The sequence below is a fragment of the Taudactylus pleione genome, unplaced genomic scaffold (assembly GCF_031769625.1).
Source record: "Taudactylus pleione unplaced genomic scaffold, aTauple2 ptg000041l, whole genome shotgun sequence".
Taxonomy (NCBI): domain Eukaryota; kingdom Metazoa; phylum Chordata; class Amphibia; order Anura; family Myobatrachidae; genus Taudactylus; species Taudactylus pleione.
In genome coordinates this window covers 43366848-43392859 of record NW_028284443.1, presented here as the reverse complement: position 1 = coordinate 43392859, position 26012 = coordinate 43366848, and the positions used below count along the sequence as shown (strand labels likewise).

The 26012-nt window shown below is 41.2% G+C and overlaps 1 protein-coding gene across 1 annotated transcript in view; it reads left to right on the top strand.

Annotated features, from left to right (window-relative positions):
• The first annotated feature begins 2491 nt into the window (after window positions 1-2491).
• Window positions 2492-26012, top strand: part of NALF1 (NALCN channel auxiliary factor 1) — a 609406-nt gene continuing 585885 nt past the window's right edge. Inside the window, exon 1 of the mRNA XM_088456688.1 lies at window positions 2492-3250. Coding sequence (XP_088312814.1) covers window positions 2492-3250 — 759 coding nt within the window. The remainder of the gene's footprint in view (window positions 3251-26012) is intronic.

Genomic DNA, 26012 nt, shown 5'->3' with positions numbered 1-26012 from the left:
TCACTCTATGGGATTCATTCAATTAGATGCAGCAGGGAATGAGTTGATGTTGCAATGGCATGGAAATACTGGCAATGGCACGTCATCTTGCCCCCCTTGCATCCTGATCTCATCCAGGACTCGCAGATTTTTGTACACAGCTCTATGCATGTAGCTGTACTTTTTCAAATATGCTCGCTGGGCAAATCTGATTGAATCGACCCCAATATATTTTTTATTATATTTCACTTATTTCAATATGAAGGTGCACAAGAAAAGTTAAATATTATGATGCAAATTAATTACAATTTGCATTTTTAATGCGGATGTGATAAATATATTTTTTGCCCAATTTCACAATGTAAATATAATATGTTTACACAAATTTAGTAAAATCCTCTTGCCAGGAGACAGGCTCCAATAAGAGTCCATCCTAGCAAAGAGCTGGAAGCAGCGTGATAACATAAATATAGTGTACATACTGTAATATATATAAAATCACTACCATATATCATCAGAATTCTTTATGCTTAGAGTGTATATCTGCATTTTCCTTTTTTTCTGCATTAGAACTACAGGTCTCAGCATGGTAGTACCTTTTAATTATGTTTAGGATTAGGAAGTGTAGCCCATTCCCCCCTTTTTTTCTGTCCATGTATGATTGGGGCATGTCAATGTACTTTTGGAATGCCCCAAATTACAAAGAGCAAGGAACCAGTTATCATGGAAGCTTTCATTGTGTACAGATGTGCAGCAGCAAAGCAGTCTGTGCTGGAATGCGACAAGCTGTGAGAAGCGGTTTCCCTGATCATCATGTGTGGCTTTCTGCTCATTTCCTAAGATTTCAGTCATGGACTAATCTTTTTTTTATCAATAGCGTCACAGTAGAGAGAAGTCAATGTTCGTTGTCAGTGGAGCGCCTTCTGCTGCTCTTTACAAGGAGCTGATGAAGAATCCTGGTATCAGAAGCTGAAGCACGCACTTACTCTATAATACACTCACGCACCTGACAATGCATCTTATAACTGAGATGCATTTATCCAGCTTTGTAGTGTACAATCTAAATAGAGACACCAATGCCTGCTAAGCTTGCCTGGCAGACAGGGTTATGTATAACGGTACACTCTCCTGCATTGTAACATAACTGTTGCGTTTGGTGTAACATTGATGTATTTCTCAGATGATGAGAGAGTAACACTATGGGGCAGCAGAGAATAGGACTGCAGCAATAACACACAGCATATGCTGCGGGAGTCTGTGGATCACACAACTTGCATGCAGGAAAATATTGCTAGATAGACATGACTGAGTGACTGTGTGACTGGGGAGCAGGAGGACGCGAGATGAATTATTAGAGTGAATGCACAGCTAGAGAAGCACAGTCAGAACTACACAATGCACCTTACTGAACTTGGCATCTGTGATGACACACACAGGCAGGCGCACACAGACTAGTCACCGCCGGTAGAGGGGAATGAATCCATAATGTATATGTTTAAGGGAAGGGAACAGTTGCATTGCAATCAATCACTGTGTTCTCTCTGTGAGGTATTGTGTGACACATCCTAGCGAGATATATTGGTGTATATGGAAGATCGCAGACGGTCCTCCCGGGAGAGCTGATGCCGCATGCAAACTTTGCACCCATGCATTAAATAGCGAATGCCCATCTCACTGACAACAGGAACCCCGTTTATAAAAGCAGGGATCACCCAACACTTGTGTATGTAAATGCTGCCGCATTAGCGATGACAGCAAGTCAGAGCAGCGTCAGTAGCCATGCATACTGCACCGTGCCAGGACCCTGCTAGCAGGAACGTTTTGTTTTAGCGTGTCCCACAGAGCCATGTACAGGTTGATCGGCGTCTCCGAGTGATCCGTCTTCCTCCTGTGCCTCCACCTCTCCATCTCCTCAACCAGCCCAGCAGCGCTGCCAATGCGCCAGGATAAAGCCATCTCGGTGCCGGGGATGACGCAGAAGAGCGAGCTCCCCCCAAAAAGTGTTTCAGGACGAAGATGGCGGCAACTTAGCGCAGGACCAAGATGACTGTGGCCATCAGGAGGCAAAATCCAGGGTATTCCGCCCAGTGTGCTAAAGAGAAGACGCCTGGCTGAAGCCAGCAGCACACCAGTACGACCTGCTGCTGCTGCGAGCTCTGCACGGCAGGAGGAAGGGGAAAGGCTCTGCGGAAAGGGAGAGACGGCGGCAGCGCGGCCAGGGGGGAAGGAGGCAGCATGCAGCAGCAGCCAGTGCTCCTCAGGATGGGTGACCGCGATCTGATCATGCCCGGGCTCCTCTCCGTGTCGCCCTTCATTGGATGGATGTAGCTGAACCACAGCACTGCGAGAAGTCACATCCTGCCGTAGGCGAACGCTGTGTACGGGGGGAGAGCACAGGGAGACAAGGAAGGCAGAGAACAAGAAAACCAATCCCCAAGTCAATGAATATTGTGGTGACACTGGCAGAGGAGCCCTCACGGTGGAGTCGGCCAGGGCTGCGCCTTCCCAAAATATGACCAGGGGTGCTTGGATGTGTCGGCAGTTTGATGACAGCTTCAGAATCTGCTTCGCACCCCGGGAGAACGAGAAACCCTTCACTGAGTCAGAGAGGGCTCAGAAATGGCGACTGTCTCTGGCATCGCTGCTGTTCCTCACCGTCCTGCTCTCTGATCACCTGTGGTTCTGCGCGGAGGCCAATCTGACCAGGACCAGGGACAAGGAGCGGGGCCCCCTAATGTCACCCAGCATGGCCTCCTCATCAGGGGAAGGACGGTCCCTCTCACCTACCCCCCACTTACCATCTCCGCACAGCCTTAGCCCAGGCAACACAGCTATTTTTCTAGGAAATTCTACCAAACCTCCCGTGTGGCGGCGAGAGACGTGTCACCCCCATAGTCCGGCGGGTCAGTGCTTTATTGTGGGGGATGCGGAGTCTGTCTGTAGGAACTTGAGTGAAGGGGCGAGGAATAAGCCCCCTCTCTTCCACTTCAGTCATTTTTACCTACCCTTTTGTAATTCCTATACACTTTCGGATTTGTTTTCCGGGTTCCGGGTTCCCAAATCCAGACACTTACTCCTGCATCCGGACACTTTGAACTGTAGTGGGGACGCGGCGTTGAATGGGGACGGGGCCGCATGCAGGCGGTGCGTTCAGGCGTACAGGGGCCACGACCAGCACGCTCAGGAGAAGTACCACGAATTTGAAATTATGCTACAGAAATACTTACAGTCGGATGAGTATTCGGTAAAATCCTGCTCCGAGGACTGCAAGGTAGGAAGCTGGGTTCTCACTCCCTATAATTGGCTGCGGGCCCTGCTTGGTTGGACAAATAAGTTGCTGTGTTTGATATACAGGGACAGGCAGCTGATTCTTATCACTTGCGAAAGTAATTATGTCTCACTGTGCATTTCGTACCCTTGTTCCTTATGGATGTGCTGCTTTCTACTAGTGAGCTGTCTAGAACATTGCTTGAATACTGTACAATGTGACTGCAAGGCTTGACTCTGGCCTGAGCGCCAATGATGAGAATCTGATGGGGGCAATCTTTTGTCATATATTGCGCTTCACTGACTATGTGCAGAGACGGTCACGGCCACATAAATATATATTTTACAATACCTTATAGTTTTCTTGTGAGTCATTACATTATATCAGGCTTTATAGATTGCAAAACAAATTGTGTCTGTACTGTATATTTTACTTCCATTGTGCATTTACAGGGGTACCTGACATCAGAGTGACATATAAGCAATTTAGGATTTATGTTGGATAAAAGGTTGTATAAGGGTCATCTTGTAGTGCGTGCACTTATGTTCTGCATCTCCCATATGAATGACCTTATGGCCCAGAGCATAGAGACTTTTGAACGCGTTGATTTCACAGTGATCCTTAATGTATGGTACACAACCTATCATACTGTAGCTCAATGACTCTGGATTTACAGCTGTGTGGATTTACAGGTAACAGGTGCTGCAAATAAAGGACTGGTTATGAGTTTGAAAGAAGCTTTTATTTCTCTTGCATAATGTACAGCAGAATATTAATATTTGATAGGATGTTTCATATTTAGATACAATGTATGCTTAGTAGTAAAGCACAAGTTAGCTCAAGTAGAACAAATGATACATTGTTTTACATTAGATTATCTGTAATCTAACTCAGATTTTAGAATCATCTTGGAATTCATCACTAGTTTTATTGGTTTCAAATATACCCGTATACTTTGGGAACTGCGTATTACGCAGAAGGGCATATCTCATCATTTATATATGTATATATGTGTAAACTGTCGCATTTGATAATATGTGTTTGGCTTGTATGTGCATTTGTTGGGCAATTATATTTTTGGGCATTACAAATACAGACGGAAGGCCTGCTCACCAGTATGTGCTATCAAACCTCATTGTAATCATGGGCACATATCAAGGCCTCATCAGTCAGCAAGTCTCTGGTGGAGTATAGCTACTATATGTACTGCTGTACTGTTATTGCATTGAATCTATCAGTTAATTTGTTATTGCTTTATTACACATTTGCACTCTCTCAATTATTTTGATAGTTATTTAATTGAAACCAGTTACAGTTACATTAAACTAGAATATAATTTTGTTACTGCAATGTTCTTGTGACTGCAATCAGTTATTCAGCATTTACCTGGAGTAACCCATCTCACTACTGGTTATATTCTGGAGATTAGCAGTAATGGCGTTACTACAGGTGCGCTGTCCGTGGTGCTGACATTACTACAGGTGCGCTGTCCGCGGTGCTGACATTACTACAGGTGCGCTGTCCGTGGTGCTGACATTTCTGCAAGTGCGCTGTCCGTGGTGCTGACATTTCTACAGACGCGCTGTCCGTGGTGCTGACATTACTATCATGCACTGTCCCCGGTGCTGACATTACTATCATGCGCGGTGCACGATGCTGAAATTACTACCGTACTATGCACTGTCAGTGGTGCTTCCATTACTGTAGGTTCGCTGTCCGCGGTGCTGAAATGTGGCGTGAGGCAATGTGACAGTGGTTGTATTGCGAGAATAGTTTGTTATTCTTAACATTGATTTCCACAAATGACATCATATCTTTGAGCTGTATTGCCTAATATGTCTAATTCTTTAATGGGACTTCGTCACAACATTGCACGATATACCAAATAAAATGACTAAACGTACTAAGTACACGTGTAAGAGCAATCAAGCGTTATGCTGTGACTCCCTGCAGGTATGCAGGTAATGTCAAGGAGTCTTAAGCAGTTGTGACTTTAGGGTACTTGTAATATACTGTAGATCCACTGCCTAGTTCATTGTAAATATTCTTTACTGTTGTGTTATGGGAACTGCATGCTAATTTACTGCAAGGTCACTGAAGCTAGTAAAATGAATTGTTGCTGATTAGTCTATTTATTATTGTGTGTTATTTATAGCATATAGCATTAGTGCCTAAATTTTTGTTAATGTAATGTAATATTTTAGAACTGTAGTTGTAAATAATAGGACCATTGTTTTAATAGAATAATGACTATGTAGCAGATTTTTTTTTTTTACTGGTTAATTCCTCAATGGGGCTTTACAAACAACACATTTCAATAGACGATAGCCAAAGGGACTACTTATTATCTGTCAACATTTATTTTTTTCACTTGAACTACAGAGGAAGTTGAAAAACAAACAAATAAAAACAAAATGCTATATTCACTGTGTGTCAAGTTTACTTTGCTATAGTAAGTCACAGAGAGTTTGTTTAAGACTTAAAATGAATATAACTTGATAATTGATATATTTCCAAAAATTATTTTCGTGTTTAAATGCAAGTACTTGTACCGCACATAACTGGTATTGAAATATTATTTGAGGAATATATTTACTGCATGAATTTAAGATATTCCACAATGTATTGTAAGGTGCATTACAATTTGGATTTTTTTTTGTATTATGTATTTGCATGGATTTCCAATGTATTTTTCCACTTTACTTTACAAAAAATGAAGAGCACACGCACAATGTAGTTAATGAGGATACCAAATATGGAAAATAATGGATGAAATAATCTCCCATGAGAATTAGATATTGCCTATAATAGTGACATTTCTGCACAATATTCCATTGTTTACATATTATTTAAAGGAAAACATTGTTCAATGTCTACCAGATTTAAAGAATTACACATTGAGTGTAAACTAGCCTATCAATGGGAAAGCATTACATAATGTTTTGCATTGGCGCATTAGCAGGAGATGAGTTAAACAAGTTTATATGATATGACCCCTGTATGTGGGAATTATAGAATAGAATCCAAAGAGATATGTATTTGCATTAAGTAAGGATCAATGTTAAGTGCTGGGTTACATTATGTGTACTTAATTCTAATGATGTCATTCTGTTTCCTAAATCATTATGATATGTACACTTCCTTCTTTGTGATAGGATAAAATACACATGTGCACTAATCATGTTAGAATCATTCAGTGGCACAATTTCAATTGGCTTCCTTCTGAATTATAATAATTCATATTCACATCACTTCTTTTTATCATTGCTCATGCTCTGATACTAAACCCCACAAACATGTTTTACTCAGCTCTTACTATATCACATCAAGCCTTAGGATTACTATCCTTTATATATTTAGGAGCTAATAAAGATTTGGAAGCAAAGCAAAAAAAGGAGCAATTTTGTACTTAGACAAAGCATGTTGCAGGGGGCAAATACTTTTTTTTTATGCATGCTAGGTAAATACTGGCTGCTTTTTCATGTGGGCCACAACTACTGGACAGCTTTATTTTCACAGTGCAATTCAGAGATCATTTATGACAGGCACTTCCCAACTCTAAATATCTTTGTTCATTTTAAATCTGCGCCATCTGTAGTGTAACACAGTGTTACCATGGTGCCATGTTACTCTTTTACTTTTGCTTTGCTCTCAATTCTGAATCGCCCACTAAACTGAAAATTGTATTGTCTTTTCCAAATATGTTTAGTTTGTGAAATGGAAAACAAACGACAGCAATATTAAGTAAGATGCTATTGTTTCTTTACCCATGTAGGAGTCTATTCATGCAGCAGAGAAAGCCCTGTTTTGTGGTAAACAGAGCTTTTCTCTGTTGGTGCTGTTCACAAAGCAGGTTACCGTGGAGAGTTTCATTTCTTCTTCGGCGGCACCCCCACTCTGTGGACGAATCACGTCACTGCGATCATATGCATTATATAGTGAGTGCAATTCATAAAAGAATGGAAAGCTCAGCTTTCCGTTACTCTGGTATGTACAGATTATGCCATCTCAGAATGGTGTAATCTGTGTTGCAAAACAAAAAGAGCAGGGAAGCTGAATACTTCCCTGCTCTCTACCCATCACCTGGCTCTAGCCCCACCCCCTTTAGCCCAGCATCCTTTGCAGTTGGTACGACATGACCTGCTACTCTCAGACGCCGGCGCATGTGCAGTGGGAAGCAAACATATTGGACTCTGGATATATCTGTTTTCTCACTGCTCCTAGGGATAGTGGAGCGGCCAGTTACCTTAAGAAGATGCAGGACAGGTAAGTGTACATGAATAGCTACAAAACATCACTATATATCGCATCGATGTGATGCAATATATAGTGATATTTTTCAGTAGCCAGTTCTTGTTCTACATGAATAGACCCCATAATTGGTAATACAGTAGCAGCATAATGTAAAAATATAAGTAAATACATATTATTAACTACAGGTAAATCATCTATATCGCCCCTACAGATTATAAACTTCCAGATTTTTACTGATTCCATTACCAATATATCAAAGTGGACCATCACTCCAAAAACTGATATAATTCTATTATTTAACTGTGCCAAGTTTCATGAAAACATGCTTTCATGGTTCTATTATGTAGGGGATTTGAACCACTTAATTGTCTTCAATCAGAGACTTCCTAACATTAAAGACAAGTAATTGTTTGTTTATCCCAACAAAGTAGTTCAATGATATTTGCAAACTGTGGCGATTCAATTTAGTGGACGTCCTGCTGAATGTTTGGCTACGTATATATCTGATATATATGTTACCCCCAACTTTCCTACTTTTCCTGCACACCTCTATGGGGTTCAAGGAAACAGTAGCAATGTTGCAGGCAACAATGTGCATTTTCAAATGGAAAGTAGCAGCTATCACATTTAATTCAATTACCCTAATAACTGATTTATTTTCAATCCCAACATTAAAACACTTGGCCACCTACTTAACGTTTTTATATGGTCACAAAACTCCTAAAATTACTTCTTTATCAGGTGAGCATGATCTGTGCTTTGCTTCTCTAAAAAATGCCTATTGAATATATATCTCAAACAAACAACAGTTCACTCCAATCAATACAATATATAAAGGACCAGAGGAGGCACTCAATTCTGATTAAGCACAGCACCGCAGACCATCACCAGGATCGTAACCACTACATTTTTATAAATGATCAACTATTGATAATGTTGGTAAAATATTGTTAGGCATTAACATTACACATCTCCACTGAATAATGACAAATGTGGTGCTTGTACCAATGGGCACCTCTAAGCAGTCACATTTTTACTTAAGTCAAAGAATGAAGATGACAAAACAATAACAAAGTGAAAAATAAAGACTGGTATACTGGATGTATAGCACACACTTTAAACAATTTAAAGCTATGGATAACCATAACAGTCATTATGGAGGTATGGTAATATCCAAGTGTAGACTTGTATCTAGAAAGTAGCCTAATACCATGATGATAATATATTATAACCTTTCAAAATGTTCATCTGCAGAAAAATAAATTATTGTTTTTGCATGTAGCTCCGTTAAGTCTTTATGTTTCATTCAATTTCTCATATTTCTAAGATGATTAGATTCAGATATGCAGCATTTATGAATTTCAGTTGGGGAAATTTATAATTGGCAAATTGTATAATGGGAACCTCCATTATAATAGTCTGATAATAAATAATAAAGTGTTGATATTTTATATGCTAAGTAATTAAATAATAAAGATTTTCTTACTCAGATTGATATAATTACATTGATTCGTACTGACTGATCCACTTTATTTCTTGTTAATATAAAATGTAGCTTTTTTATATCCCTGTAAAAATACTTTGTTAAAGCTTCTTATTAAGTAGCTCAGACTAATGTATTCCTCAAAACAAGTTACAATACAGTAGTTAATTACATTATATTATGATAACATACTGTAGTAAATGAGTTTTAAAAATTAAATCACAAGCACTAATATTTAAAAATGTTTTATAACAAATTATCTTTATTAGGTCACAGCTATCATGTGGCCTACTGTAGTTATTTATTCACCCAAACAACCAATTAGATAAAGTATATTATACAGTATCTTTGACATATATTAAAATTTGCTGCATTGTAATATATTACTACAATGTACATGTGGTGGTAATATATTTACTAACCAAAAAAATATTGGGTTGGGTATATTTTGTTGACATTTATCATAATGACGTTCATAATGCCAACATGGTTGTAATGTCAACATACAGCATGTTGACATACTTGGCACATCGGCACTAAAGAAATGTTGACATAATTAGAATATTGACAAAACAGTGTGGCCTAGTGCACTCATTACTTATCTGGTAGCAGATATATAACGGCTGTGGCGGTATCTTTTGGGTCCAGTGGTCAAGTGTTGGTGACTTCTGGCTGTCATCCAATGATTCAGGCGAATAAAGCTAACCCCTAATCCTAACTCATAATCCTCCCCATAGTGCCTAACCATAACTCTGCCTCTAATGTAGCCTATACTTAACTTTCCAGCCTTCAGCCTAATCCCCTACCCTCTGGTCCTGCAGCCTACCCCTTACCCTCTAAAGAGAGTTCTGATGTCATAGCTTGCAATCAGTGCATTCTAATCTTATCACTTCAATATTTGTTAGGAAAACTTGTGTATTATAGGAATGCACTACCCTACCCTATTACAGATGTTAGATGTCACCTCGGATATCTGTGATCTATGTAAAATCAATCAGCGTGTTGTTTTATATGCTCAATGTACTCCTTAATTGTTTCTAATATCCATATAATTTACAGCAGGCAATATGTTCCCTGGTGACTGCTAATATCCATATAATTTATAGTAGAGAATATGTTCCTCAGTGACTTCTAATATCTGTATAATTTATAGTAGGGAATATGTTCCTCAGTGGATTCTAATATTCTTGTATAGTAATTTACAGTAGGGAATGAGTTCCTCAGTGACTTCTAATATCCATATAATTTATAGTAGGGAATATGTTCCTCAGTGACTTCTAATACCCGTATAATTTATAGTAGGGAATATGTTCCCCAGTGACTTCTAATATACGTATAATTTATAGTAGATAATATGTTCCTCAGTGACTGCTAATATCCGTATAATTTATAGTAGGGAATATGTTCCTCAATGGAGTCTAATATTCTTGTAATTTACAGTAGGGAATTAGTTCCTCAGTGGCTTCTGATATCCATATAATTTACTGTAACAAATTGATTATCCTATACATTTAGTTGATACAATATTGTATATATATAACTGGGTAAAGTTGTAAACTGGATTATGTTAATGCTAGGCCAAGTGCTTTTTGAATAATTGTAACTAAAGGGGAATTCAAGTTTATGTGTGTAAAATGATAGATGATATGAACATTATGTCATGAAAGTAATTCTATCAGCAGATGTTATGAACTAATCTAAAGCATTCTTAAAACATATGGGAAAGCTTTGTCAGTGTCGCACAAAGTTGAAATATTTGCAACAGATGTAAGCATATTAATCATATGCAGTTCCTGCTACAAGATTTAATCCGACCGGGCCTGTCAGCAGAAAACACAATGCATTAAAGATCATCTAAAAGAGCAATAAAAAGATATGCGATTGGCATGTAACTCTAAATAAGGTGTAGAAGGAGGATATAAAATTCAATAATCAAACACAAAGCCTGCATGATTCACTTTAACCCCTGGTAATATTGAATGACAACCAACACTAAGAGAATTGAGTACATGAAAACAATGAACTGCAGTTTTAGCATGATTTTAACTATTTTCAGCAATAACCTAGTGCAGGAGATTTCACTGATTTCTTCTACAAATGCCTATTTAGTGCTGCAGACCACAATCAACATTATTCTTAGTAGGGACTGCAGTCTGACCTTATCTACCGGACTAGAAAAGTGTAGCTTTTCAGAGCTTGGCCCTGTAGATTAACGTCATCCTCAAATGGCTATAACCAATTAATGCCTATGGAGGCAATCTATCAGGAGACTGATCTTGTGATCCCACAGCCTCCATCCTCCACTGAAGTTCTTCAGTAAAGGACACTGTGTAAAGTGTCAGAAAGTGTGAAGGAGTGTTTTGAAAATGAGAAAGATGCCTTGATTATGCCAGGTGGTATTGCTCAGGGTCATCTGGTTCTCCCAACTGCTGTCCCTGCATAAACTTTTAATACATAGTTGTGATCTCTTTGTCAAAAACACCAATGCTGGTCACAAGGAGGATTGTTAATAATCGTGGCACTGCTTGATTATTGCTACATAGGCCCCTGAGACTATAAAACTATGTACAATATAATTTGTTTAGTTTACTGTGTGCTAAAGTACAATAGAAAGAAACCTTAGTAAATATAATTAGAGCTGCAGTATCAGAACCATATTTCTTTATATTTTATATACAATCAGAAAATATAAATGTGTGAAGTCAAGAACATTTTATAGGCACTTTTTCACTACAGCAAAAGACATTCCTTCTCCTTTTGGTCAATTTCCTATAAATCCTATATCTTTTCTCCAAAATATTAAAAAACTATAGCAACTTATGTAATTTTAATTCTAGTGGCATTATAATGTCTACCTCCGTTCACTATTTATCATGTTTTTAATTTTCTGTGCACAAGATATGAGGCAAGAAAATCAATCATGGCACATGATCTAATTTGGTAATGATGAAAATAATGTTTTTGTGTTTTTTTTCACTTCATAGCAATATTGATCTAAATAGCATGAAAATACCAACAACAATTGAATAATTATGGTTAGAAAATAAAGTATTGCATTATCTTAACATTACATAATTACATAACAATTATCTAAGGTTCTGTTATAAGGTAATTGTTCATTTTAGAGATGTGAAAAAAAATCCTGGCTTAATGAATAGGTTGTTACATAACTTCTTTTTTAGATAAAATATAATAATACCTGACAAAGTTATTGCTGTAACTCCCAGGGCCCACTGGAAAATGTCCTTCTTCTATTCCTTCGCCTTGCATATATTGTATTATAGAGCAGCAAAATTTGGAATAGAAACACATATGGTAATGTGTGAAGAACTGCATAATGTTACAAAACAACAACGGACAGTCTTCAGTATTAGAATGCAGTAGATATTGGTATATGTGATGGAGCTGCACATACTGTATTTTGTGCACTCTGGTTGTTTCATGGAGAACTGCTCAAATGTTATGTACTGTATGTTAGATAGTTAAATTACTAGTCTTTGGATATTTTGTTTTAGAGAATAGTTTTCTTTTTGTAGAGACAGCAAGAAAAGTTTAATTCTGTAAAGTAGCAGACTAAAGGAAAACTTTGCAATTCTGACCATTAACCAAGAAAACGAAAAGGTCCAAATGTGATCTTCAAATATTCATTGCAGTTTATACTGTAGCTGTGTATAGTTGTGTACATGAAGACTCGGAATGTTCCTTATAACATTATGTAACTTAATGATGGGCATCAGGTGGCACAAAGGGCCGTATTAAATTGCAAGCGAAAAGTCAGTTTCTGCGATACTTTTTCGCCGACTATGTCATTTTCGCCGATTTCATTTATCCCTGTATTCAGTTGTAGCGTATTTTTGCCGGCGCAATAACGCAATGCAATCTAATAGGCGAAAAAGTTTCACCTATGAATACACGGTGGAAAAAAGTGCAGAATTGGGGTTTTGGGTTGCAATGTTGTGGGAACCACCTTGCACCCTTTGGACACCCCCCCCCCTGACGGCAACTGAGTTAAAAAATGCAAAAAAAACCCCACAAAGGACACCCCAAAAATGCACTTTGAAAAAATGGGTGAAAAAAAATCAAAGTGGGGATACAAATTCAAAAACCTTTGGGGGGGGTCTGCAAGTATGGGGGAGGTGTTTTGTTGATTGCAGAAGGTGCGTTTTTGGTGCTTTTTAATGCTTGACTTTAGCAACTTAAAAATATGCTTGCACCCAATTTCATGTACCCCAAATTTGATGGGAATACTTATTTTCCCCCCCCAAAAATAGCAAAATGCTATTCTTCACCACTTGCTGACAGACGCTAAATAGCGCCTATTGAGACCATTTAAAGACCCCAAATATCTTTAGCAGGGCTATTCGATGGTATCCATAGTGATTCTCCAGGTCAGTGCATCTTTTGGGGGGGGGGGGTTAGGCTGATTTCCCCAAAAACGACAGGACTTTTCGCCTGTTTGAGTTTCGCTGCATCCCGTTTTCGATGATTTGGAATTTAATACGGGGATACGCGGGGACAGGCGTGATACTTTATTGCACCTGAAACTCGCTTCTAATTGAATACGGGTCTTAGACTGCAAGTAGAACTCCAAACTTTTACCTGTGTCTCCCAGATCCTTCCCTTGTTGGTCAGTGGCACCAAGAGGGAGCGCACAGTGGGGTTATGGGTCTGCACAAACACAAACATGCCCCTCCAAGCTGGCATGGCAACACTGCCTACTACATGTAAAGAGAGTGCCTGTATTTGCAACAGTGTATGGCCATACCTCACATGTTTGGTTATGCCCCTGATACCAACATATCTTACGGCAGCTCTGGTGTAGCTTCACCCTGACTTATGCGGGGTACACACTTGGCGATATATTGCAAGTGCATCTGCTGGTGTGTACACCTGATATGTCTGTGAATTACATCATTCACAGACATATCAGGTCAGCCCTGCAGCACAAATAATCTAATCTATATCTGGCTGCGTGTACGGGTGACCCGCTGACCGCACATACACCTACTGCAGGGATTCGCCAACATTGACATCTAAACTGGGTGGGCAGTTGTCAGCCCAGACTCATCGAGCTAGCCAATTGGTAAGTGTGTATAGCTTACCAATTGGCTGCTAGGACATCAGATTGGTCTGCTGACAGATCCATCATCCTAGTGTGTACCCAGTCTTATTCTCTTCCTTCTGAGCTTCATACATGGCCCAGCACTTATTGAATAAGGTTAGAGAGTAGGCTGGGTACACACTTTCATGATTAATCAGTCAACAGACCGATCCGTCACCAGAGTGGCCGATTGTAAGCCAAACACACTTTCCAGTTGGCTGCTTGTTATGTCTGGGCTGACATCACAACTGGATGGGCTTTAAAATTTGACTGCCCAGTTGAGATGTCAGTGTCGATGGGTCCCTGCAGCCAGTGTACGGGCAGTCAGAGGGTCGCCTGTACACACTGCTAGATGCATCGGCTGTGCTGTAGGGCTGACCCAACATGTTTGTGAATGGCTGTGCAATACCGTTCAGATAAAATGCAGCAGGTGTCTGTAGAAAATAGACACCTCCTGCATGCATCTGCGATCCAAGTGCAGCATCCGTAAACGCTGCTTCGGATCACCAAGCTTACTCAGCCTGGCCGTCAGACCCTCTTTGCCAGGTCCAGGGAGTCTGCGTCTGAGGCTGTGAAGAAATAATCTGTAAACCTTATTGCTAATTGATTCTGCCCAATAAACTGTATTTTACTTGGTATCTCTGTGTCTAAATAACAGTGTTTTAAAAAATCCCCTTATATAGAGGCACCAGGGCTGTAGCGAGGGTAGTGCGGCCGGTGCCATTGCACAGGGCACCACAGGGCAAGGGGTGCTGTTTGGGCCTGTCAAATTTCTGTTTATTATCATTTTTGCTTATAGCTTCCTCTAATTTCATCCCCAGTATCTCCTAGCTTCCCCTTTCTCTTCCCTGGCCCTTCCCCATGAAGCCGTGGCCCTTTTTTGGGTGCATTATGTCCCTTTAAAAAATGAGGGGGGCGCCAATGCTCTTTCTGGCACAGGGCACCAAAAAGTCTAGTTACAGCTCTGAGAGGCACATTGCAATATGAAACAATGGGCCTGATTCAGACCCACTCGCGAGCGGCTGTCCGCTCGCAAGTGGGTCGATGTTATGGACTGAGCATGCGCACGACGGAGGGAGCTCCGTCGTGCGCATGCGCCAGACGCGATGAGCGAAGGAAAGTCCTTCGCTCGTTGTGTCCGATCAAAGGGGGCGTGCTGTCAATGTTGATTGACAGCATGCCCCCTTTGGTGGGCGTGCCGGGGGCGTGCCTCCCTGACGGGGGCGTTCCTAAGGGAACGCCTCCCGTCAGAAGCCGGCCCACTGACATCACTAGTGATGTCAGTGGGAGTGATTTTGGCTCTGATAGAGCCAAAATCACTCCAGAGCTTGCGGTTGAAAACCTCAACCGCAGGCTCCGGCTCGCAAATTCGATGGTCGCGATGGTCTCGACCATCGCGACCATCACAATGCACGCTCGTATAGCCTGTGGGTGGTGACCCACAGCTATACGAGCGTCCAGGAGGACGCTCCATGAAAATGGAGCCCGGCCCTCATTCAGAGCGTGCGCTCTGCTCAGAGCGTACGGCTCTGAATGAGGGCCAATGTTCTTATGAATAAATCATTTCTGATTACTACAGTAGGCTGCTCAATAGGTTGCAAAAAAAAGACTGTGTGATTGGCAGAATACACAGCAGAACCCATTTTGGTGATTGGTTTACACACCCACTCCCCTTTGTTGAGAGCTCATTTGAATGATGCACTCAGATTGCTAGTACACAAAATATTCCACTATGGTGATCAAGTTACGTAGCAGTGCCCAATTGTCGTGGCTATAAAACAAATAAAAGATCCATGTTCTGTAAATCCAAGCAACTCCACATTCTTCACAGTACTCAATAATATAGATACATCAACACATTTCTGAAAGTGCAAGAATGCACCCTGTACAATATAAGCCATTCTCTGATATTAGCCACCTATTTGTAATCAAATGCATCTACAGATGGCACATATATCTGTGCAACAACCATTCCAATACTCAGCTCAGTGACGATTGGAGAATTCCTAGCTAAATACGCGCTTGGTACACTGTGCTCCACCACATGCTGATATGCAAAAGAGAAAAGTAGGGGTTTTTTTTTTGTTCTTTTGCAGAATAAATTATTTATATGAGATTCAAGTGATAGAAAAGACACAAGAATTTGTAAAGGAAAAAATTCTAAATGAATGAATGGAGATAACAGTTTCAGATTTTCCACCATGCACATTTTTATGTGCACCCACAATCCCTGAAAGCAATGTTTTTCTGGAGAAAGTTCCTGAGGCTTACCATAGATGAGCATGTAGACGTGCATTAGGTGAACATATAGGCATATTTATGCACAGAGGGCCTAATTTAGTACGGATCGAAATTGCAATCGCAGCTACAAATCCATACGTAACACAGCTGCTAAAATATGCAAATGCTTTCCAAAGGACAGCTGGCAAAAAGACGCCCACTGCTGCTTTCTCATTTCCATCCAATCTCGCTCTTCTGCATAAATATCGATACCATCGAAGCACACCGGCCACTCACGCTGGATTTACAGCAGGTCTGACCAGCCGCAGACTCTGCAAGTCTCCTTGCATGCAGAGGGCTCTCAAGCTGTGTATGCAATCGCAGTAGCTAATTTATGCACTCCCAGGAAACGGCGTTCAAACGGACAGGCAGTCTGCATTTCTCTGACCACTCCCCCGTCACCACCCCCAAATGCTGACATCCTGTCACTCGCGCTGCGATGGGTTCCTCTGTGCACCCGTAGTCACATTGCGATCGCTGCGCACCTGCAGTGTGGCTTATACGCATGTGCGATGGCTAATAATCTCTTGATGTGCGTTCATAGTTGCACTTGTGATCGGTACATTTTAGCATGTATATATGGAGTGTGGCCACGGTACCGCAATGGGCATGGTTACATGTCTCCTACACACTAGGATCCCTACAAAGGCTAGGGCTAAGGTAATCTGTACCCCCCCCCCCCCTCCCCTCTCAGCACCCCTGAGCACAGTCTTGGTTGTTGTTGACAATGAAAATATTTCATTCTTGCTGTTAGGATCTGAATTTCTGCTCTCTTCTCTAAAGTTATCACTTCTAGCTAAACAGATCTGTCCACACCTTCATTGATGACTGGTATGATAGCACTTTGTTGGCCTCTCTTGCTAGGAATTTCATCTTCATCCTGGACTCTATTATGATGAATGGAGTCCTGCTGAATGCTTTAAAAAACACATAAACAGTATGAGTAAAGAAGTAAGCAAGATGTAGGATAGGTGCTATGCTACATTTGATGTAGTCATTTATTTTGAAAAAAAAAGACGTTTTTAAATGCTCCTGCAGTATATGCCATATTATTTTGACCTAACTAGCGTCCTGGAGAGCAGGCATCATTCTTTTTCTCATAACAAGGCCTCCAGCATGAAGGTTACATTGTAATAATATGAATAGAAGAAAACATATTTTTTTAATTTGATTTGAATTCATAGAAAGCAGTAATGTCCTTATTGAGAAGCCTCATTGTGTGTTCTTGAATGAAGAGTTTATGCCACAGAGTTACACATGAAAAGCAAAAACTTTTTGTACATTCAGGAGATTTGAAGCTAACACTGTTTTCCATACTGTTTCCTGCCAGATTGTCTCTTTGTATCTGGTGATAAACCAAACCTTTTTTTAAGCATCCTGCCTGCTGTCAGTTTCTGCAATCTCCCTGCATCTGCTTTTGCTCCTTGCTTTCATATATTTTTAGACTTAGGACCAAATGATAACCAGGTGTGATGTTTGCTTAATGTATACTGCATTCTGTGTTAAATACACTATGATCTTTTTATGCTTCTGTACAAGCAGTATGCTACAACATGTTTAAGTACTTTAGGACCTTTTTGTTAATTTTTCATGCATTTTTTATGCATTGCTAGATGTTTGACATGAATTACATGGTTAATAAAATAACATTTACTAACCATGTAGCCATAATCTTATTTTCCTGTGAAAAGATATTCTGCTCAATAGAATCAGTGCATCACTAACATATGTGTATAATCCAAAATAAATGATTTTATCCACCCATACAAACTCCAAACATCTTTCAGTGCAACATATTGTTTAGACATGCCAACAGTCCCTACTTACATAGGTACAGGAGTTGCATTACCTACAATGCACACAGTGTGCCTGATATAAAGCCCAGGAGTATATGAAATGGGACCCTTATTGGCAGTTCTCTTTTCAACTTGGCACTTTGAGCAGACAACACACTCCATACGGCACATACTGGGCCTGATTCTGAGTCTGATGTATCCACAGATACGGATGGATCTTGAGTATTTCAGCATAATGCACATGCACAAAAGAAAGAAATGGGCAACTGTACATGCACCAGATCAGACCTACCCTAACTGATGGAGAACGCTACTGCGAACGGAATGATCTGTCTGTTGACGGACTTCAGTTTCTGTGAACTGAGCATTTCTGTGTGTTAACTTGCTGGAAAACACGTATTAGCAAACAACAACCCTATTTCGTGGGAGTGTCATAGGAATGTCATGGGCAGTTAATTCAACATCTATAGCATTCGGATGGAGATAGGATGTCTATTTCTAACAGATCTTTTGCACCTAGGATGGGGCTGGTGCAAGGGCAGTCAATAATGATGACGGTTGTGCTTGCAGATGGAAACAAGTGGGCTTCCCATTTCAGTCTCACTGAACATTTCGGCGGATTCTTACATTTGTATATAAAAGTAAGTAGAATGCCACATTTTTATGGACAAGTGATCGCACATGTATCCGACTCGCAATCAGTCCCACTATCAGTGTTTGAAGTACTAATTATAGTCTCATATAGTGCACCTTCCACTACATTAATGCTGGTCTCTTTCCTTGCTATTCACTTTGAAAAGAGTAGCCAATCAAGTTTCATTTCAGGCTTCTCTAGGTTTCATAATGAATAGGAAAGACCAAGTGCAGCGTTGTGAGCCAGGAGCAGTGGATTTATCATTAGAAGTTCTTTTGTTGCTGCCACACAGTCCCAATCCTAAACCACCCTTCTAACAGAGAACAGCAATCAGCTCTGCGGGATCTCTTTCAGTAGCAAGGGCAGAACTATAGGAGACAATGGAGGTGCCTGCCTCTGTGCTCCAGCTCTAAAGGGACACCTCCTCAATTGTCCACAACATATTCACCCCACTTAGGGCTGTAATTATATACCCAGAGTATACCGTCATGGCCGCCCAATACATGGCACCCCTTCTGCACCTGAGAAGCCACCATGCGCTAGTGGAGAGCTTCATGTCAGGCCATTACAGAATTGCTACATTACAGTGTCAGCGACTGTGATGGGTGGGGGGGACAACAAATTATAACTTGCCTCCGGGCTTCTGGGATACACTTACGCCACTGCTCAGTAGGTGTACATTGATGCTTCATTTAGTTGGCTGATTAAGTCTCATGCCATGCTTGGTCCCAGACTATCAAGTCAGTATGACTGGTAACCTACTTTACATGTCCCACACTTCTAATCAAGACTCACAGGCAGGATATGTAATAGGGAAGCTCTGTAATGCAAGATAAGTAATTTAAACAAATTCTGGAAAAATTTGATGGTATTAGGAGATCACCTTATACTGAGAGAAAAGATGATATGCAAGGAGTAGAAAGATGGAAATATAGAATAAACCCGTTGGCTTTACTTTATTGTTGTACTCTCACTTAATATAATAACAGTTTACTTATAATGTATTAACCTTCGAGTGGGGCCATCTTCTAAATAAAATTTTAGAACTACAGTATTCTGACTACCTAATGAAATCATCATGCCTCAACATCTTTGAAACAGTGATTTTCACAGAGATCCATTTACCCCACATTTTCGATCTGCCTTCTTAAATCCTCTAAACCACTCTCTTGTAAAGATGTGTGGACCACTGTTTAAAGAGTATGTCCCTCCTTTCGAGCTGTCTACATTGCATACTGTACATACCATCTTTCACACTGGTGAAAGACAGTCCTTTCATGCTGGATAAAATTACCCCAACCTGCAAATTATTTCTCACTCTCCATTCCAATAGTACAGTAACTCACAACCCTGCAGCCCATCCCCTTCATGCTATTCAGTTTCTACTTATCCAATCCCCATGACCAATTCTTTCCTAAACACTCCCACCAGCCCAAGTCACTATCAGCTAGTACTCACCCTTTATCTGCTCTATAGATGGAAAAATTGTGGGTTCTGGTTTTCCATTACCCCAAAACTCATTGTCTGTTACATGTTGCTTCCAACCTCCCCAAAAAATCACCCTGCATTCAGCAAAAGCAACTAAAAAAAATTCAAAATGCTTTTCTACTGCATTTTAGCTAGATAAAGCAAGACTTTTCATATCTCCATATCTAGTCATCTTCAGGCCCGGCAACAGGGGGGTGCAAAGGGGACACTTGTTCTGGGCCCTGAGATTCCGAGGGGCCCCAGACCCTCAGGAATTTCGTGAGCCCAGTTCACGTGTCCCCCTTGCCATTGCCACCTGCTGTGTAAGCAGGGCTAGAGCCACTGGGTCTGCAGTCCGCCACGGAAGACTGAGAAACACAGGCAGTGCAGCAGTTAAGTGTTGGCCAGGACCGGGCTGGGGGCTAAAGAGTCACAGGGTGATTGGTGGGGAGCTGCAGATGAAGGGGGTGGCAGACACAGGGGCTGGGGAAGAGGTGTGTGGCAGACATGGGCTGGAGAAGACGGGGAGAGTGTGACAAACATGGGCTGGGGAAGAGGGATGTGTGACAGACACAGGGGCTGGGGAAGAGGGGGAAAGTGTGACAGACATGGGCTGGGGAAGAGGGGGAGGTGTGACATACACAGGGGCTGGGGAAGGGGTGTGTGACAGACACGGGCTGAGGAAGAGGGGGAGAGTGTGACAGGGGCTTGGGAAGAGGAGTGTGTGTGACAGATATGGGCTAGGGCAGAGGGGTGTGTGACAGACACAGCGGTTGGGGAAGAAGGGTGTGTGACAGACGCGGGGCTGGGGAAGAGGGGGAGGTGTAACAGATGGGCTGGGGAAGAGGAGGAGGTGTTACAGATGGGCTGGGGAAAAGGGGTGTGTGACAGACACGGTCTGGGGAAGAGGGGGGTGTGTGTGTGACAGACACGGTCTGGGGAAGAGCGGTGTGTGTGTGACAGACACAGGTGCTGGGGAAATGAGGGAGGTGTGACAGACAGGGGCTGGGGAATAGGGGTGTGTGTGACGGGCTAGTATAAGGGCCAGGAGAGGGGATAGGGGGCCCAAAAATATGAGTGTACTGGGCCCCAAGATTTCTGTTGCCAGGCCACGGTAAGTGCAGAGCAATCACTGTCTTTTTGTTTGTTATATTACTGCAGCCCCCATAGGTTGCAGTGGGGACTGTGCAGGTCTGGTACTTATAAAAATAAGAGCAGTTTTGTTTTAATCTTTTGCTGAAAGCATGACACCATCTCTGGATGGCGTTATGTCTACTTGCACTGGAGAAAAGTATGGAACAGACAGTTCTCCCACAGTACATCACGCCATTGACTCCACAAGAACCAAGAATGGGCAGGCGCATACACAATGCACTAAAAACATGTTACTGTCTTTTGCATTTGTGAAGTCGACAATAAAAACACATAAAATGCTACTCTTGGCAGGTATGTTTATATAAATATGGCGATGAGACTTCAGCAAGAATCTGTGAAATACACTGAAAATTTTGTTCACTATATTGCATTACTTACTAAATAGACCCCATAGTGAGATAACTAGTACATAGTAGAACTTTTGGCACAGTACAGAAACATAACTTGAGCTGACAAGTTATGTAAAAAAACACAATCATTTTAATACGAATTACAAGCTTCCATGAAAACACTGGCCTTCCTGCATAACCTGGGGGTTACTCAAATGGCCAATGCTTTGGAGATGATACAATACTGTGTATCACAGAAGCTTGTAGGAGGTGTCTATTTAAATGAGACTCCTCCTGCAGCATTAGCAGATTTACACACAGCAGGTCATAGGTGCTGTGTACACAGCGTACAACTCTGAATCAGAACCATGATACTGTACCACCCTGGTGCATGCAGAGATATCAATGAGTACAAAGACAATATGTTATCGATATCTCAGCAATTGACATCTGTAGGAGTCCAGGTGGACAATGAGGAGGTTGTGATGGCAATGCTGCAGAATCTAATGCCTGAATTTAACTTCCACTGTGACTAAGCTTATCAAATGATATTGTGAGGGCTAAACTGCTTTAAAGAAGATCTTTCCTTAAGATTCTTTTTTTCAGTAGCAACCCCATCCCATCTACAGTTATGGAGAAAATCAATTCCTGCCAATGCATTTCAACTCCAATTTCTGGTCCTGCTGGTACCAGTTGTTGACAAAGAAGACATATGCTATCAACCATATTACCTCTAAGGTAGTTGTCTGTAGACAGGGAAATACCTTTGGCTACTTACACCAGTATCAATTCCTTATCACTCTGCAGACTGGAGAATCCCACATCCACTTCAGCTGATTTCAGCAAGCCGTGGGATATCTGCACCCACAAGGGATTGCACAGGATGCAGGTTATTAAACACCCTGCTGTGACTAATTCTCATCCCTTCAAAGGAACTTTTGGCACCAGTAATTATATCTGTGTATCACCTATGAGTGTAAAGTGACATTCTTACCAGTGAAGGAACACCATATATTTAGAGAAACTTTCTGGTGGATTAATTCATTCCACACATATGTGGTATACTAACCCTTTGCCATTTTAAATGCATACAAATACTTATTTTTAATGTACTAATATGTATTATTCTTTTAATGTATAGCATTAAATTCAAAACCTAAAATATTCATACGGTTCTTTATCCATATTTTCATTTATGGTATTTTCATATATGGTCTAATACACACTTCTGCGCCATTATCTTTTTTGTCATGGCCATGTTGAGAGTTTACATTCAGACTCCAGGCTGTGTGCTTAGACTGACAGAAGACTGTAAGTGCTGAAAGGCAATGAGTTTCTTGAGTTGAATTCTAATTTAGGTACACCTAGGTATTTTCCAGGATGTATTCATTTCTAAAAAAAAAAAAAACTTGTTTATGGTTTACAATTCATCAGTATTCATCAAAAGCATAGCATCATATTGTTTTTGCATTCATTTGAAGCAACATCATGTGTATACATTACAGCAATGATTATCTGAAATAGCTTTTATGATTGCCATATATAATCATGTATATGCATTTTATTCTATTTAAAACAACTATAACAGAGGTATAAACATACTTGCCGAATCATTAGAGAGGCTACCAAAAATCAAGTGGTGATCCCGGATGTCCGGAAGGGTGGGCAAGTCTCCTAGACGCAACCTGCCGTATGTCTGTGGCCTCACTTCCTAAGTAAAATGGGTGGTCTGGGTGGCTGATGATGAGATTCGCTCTGAGTCGTATCATTGTGGCCCCGCTTCATAATGCAGGTAATCGCAGCATTGCATAGTGGGAGTGGGGTCACAATGACATAATTGCACCATCACAACCCCCCATGCTGGTCACATGCCTGCGAAGGGACAGCTCAAAGGTTGGCCAGAATAGGCATAAAACATTGGAGGAGAGATGATCGGGACAGGATGTGAAATGTGTGCACATCTCATTAACCCTCTCCTGACCCCTCATACCACAGCCGAACATACCAGTGGCACGTACCATTTAGTTCTGACCTGCTATACAGTACAGTGCAGCAGTATAAATACATACCTCCAAACTGCACAGTAATCAGTACAATTTAGTAGTGATTAGTGACAGCAGTACAGAGCTCTCAGATAGGGACAGTTGCAGAGCCAGATTAGGGGGGGAGAGTAAAAGTCTTCTAAATAAGCCTCAGGCGAAGTCCAGTTATTGGGTGTAGAGGGGGGGGGCTGTATAGGTTTGTGTCATATTTGGGACCAGGTCTGCCTGATCAGCTTCTTGATCCTCCCCTCCCCTTCTCCTCTTACCAGTCCTGGTTCCACACAGTGGCAAGCTCCTCCTTTGTCACAGACGGGTGGCTGCAATATTGGACATTGCTCTAACCACTGTTCATTTATGACAGTTCGGATTCAAGCACCAGTGTACATTTTCAGTCATAACATAAGATCATAAGTGCAATTTTATTATTAAATGTGATTATTTTATTTGTATTCATCTATTTTTGCATTTTTATTGAATTGAATTGAATTTTCATGTTATATAGGTATCTGTGTTGTTTTCACCTAGTGCTTTATACTTTTTATTTTTAAATGTACAATATGCCTGTTACTTGACACAAATACATAGTCCAATATTTTAGGTGGTCCTACTGTACATGTCGTATCAGTGTGAGCTGTTTATAATGATCAATGTGCATCATATGTCTAATAGCGCCATTACCTTTGTATAGTGGTCAGTGTGCATCATGTGTAATATCTGTGTGACCTGTGTATAGTGGTCAGTGTGCATCATGTGTAATATCTGTGTGACCTGTGTATAGTGGTCAGTGTGCATCATGTGTAATATCTATGTGACCTGTGTATAGTGGTCAGTGTGCATCATGTGTAATATCTGTGTGACCTGTGTATAGTGGTCAGTGTGCATCATGTGTATTATCTGTGTGACCTGTGTATAGTGGTCACTGTGTACCAGTGGACACAAAATAAAAAAACTGAGTATAGAAAGCCATTCTTTAGAAGAGGGAGACAGACTGGCAGAGATATGGATACTTCCAATGAATTCAGATCCTTAGGGAGTGATTCCGAGAGATCTGATAACCGGCCAAATAATAAAAAAAAACATACCAGCGCCCTTTAGGGGTGAGTACCCACTCCAAAGAAGGAGCAGAAAGAGATACCATACAAGGCGTGGAGGACAGTGGCAGAGGCAAAGGCAGAGGAGGAGGCAAGAAACCTCCAATCCAAAGGAAAGTCTAGGGGGTAAATTTACTAAGAATTGTGTCTGATCGAGATGACAATCTCTGGTAAGTTTAGGCATGTTTTTCATCTCGCAAATTTACTAAAGGCAAACTGTTGAGCTTGGGAGAGTGTTCTCTCTTCTCACTCGTAAAACTCGGATGAGATCGCAAACTCGAATCTTATCACCATCAGGCAAACTCAGAAATACTTTTCACCTAAAATATACAGCTTACAAACCAAGAATCGAGATGACAATCTCGGTTGAGATGACAGCAATCTCTCTGCCAACACTCTCTTCCGGAGCTGCAAGTTTGTCAGAAACATACATAGATCAGTGTGATTTGTGTATGTTTCTGCTTGTAAATATTAAAAATAGGGTTCATTTAAAAAAAAAAATGACGTAGGGTCCCCCCCAAAAGCATAACCAGCCCCAGACTTGTCAGCCAGTCCTGGTTCCTAAAATTATGGGGAGCAACACAAGTAGGGTTCTACTGCAATTTAGGAACCAGCACCTGGCTGCAGGGCCAGTGCTGGTATTAAATATAGGGGAAAAAAATTGTGTAGGGGTCCCCCTATAATTAAAACCAGCACCGGACCCAAACCAACCGGGGTGTGATACCACAGCCAGAAGACCCTATCACCAGGGCTCCATGGCCAAAGCATTAACACCCCAAGTCGGTCAGGCCAAGCCAGGGATCTCAGGGGAGGTGGGGACCTCCCAAGAAGGGGTCCGTCCTCTCCCGAAACCCCCGGCTAGGTCTGAAGCCCGGGGCTCTTCCCCGCACTCTGGGCTGTGGGTACGGGGGTAATAAAGTGTTAAATAGTAGTAAACTATCGGATTTTACAGTGGAACTACAGGTGCCAGCATGCCTTCCCTTTGGCACTTGTGGAACTACAAGTGCCAGCAGGTGGCAGGCACCCGTACCTCCACTATAAAATAAATAGTTAAATAAAGACACAACACACGCACCGTATACAGTAAAATCTTATTACAAACACCTATCCCATTCACACTCACCTGCTGCCAG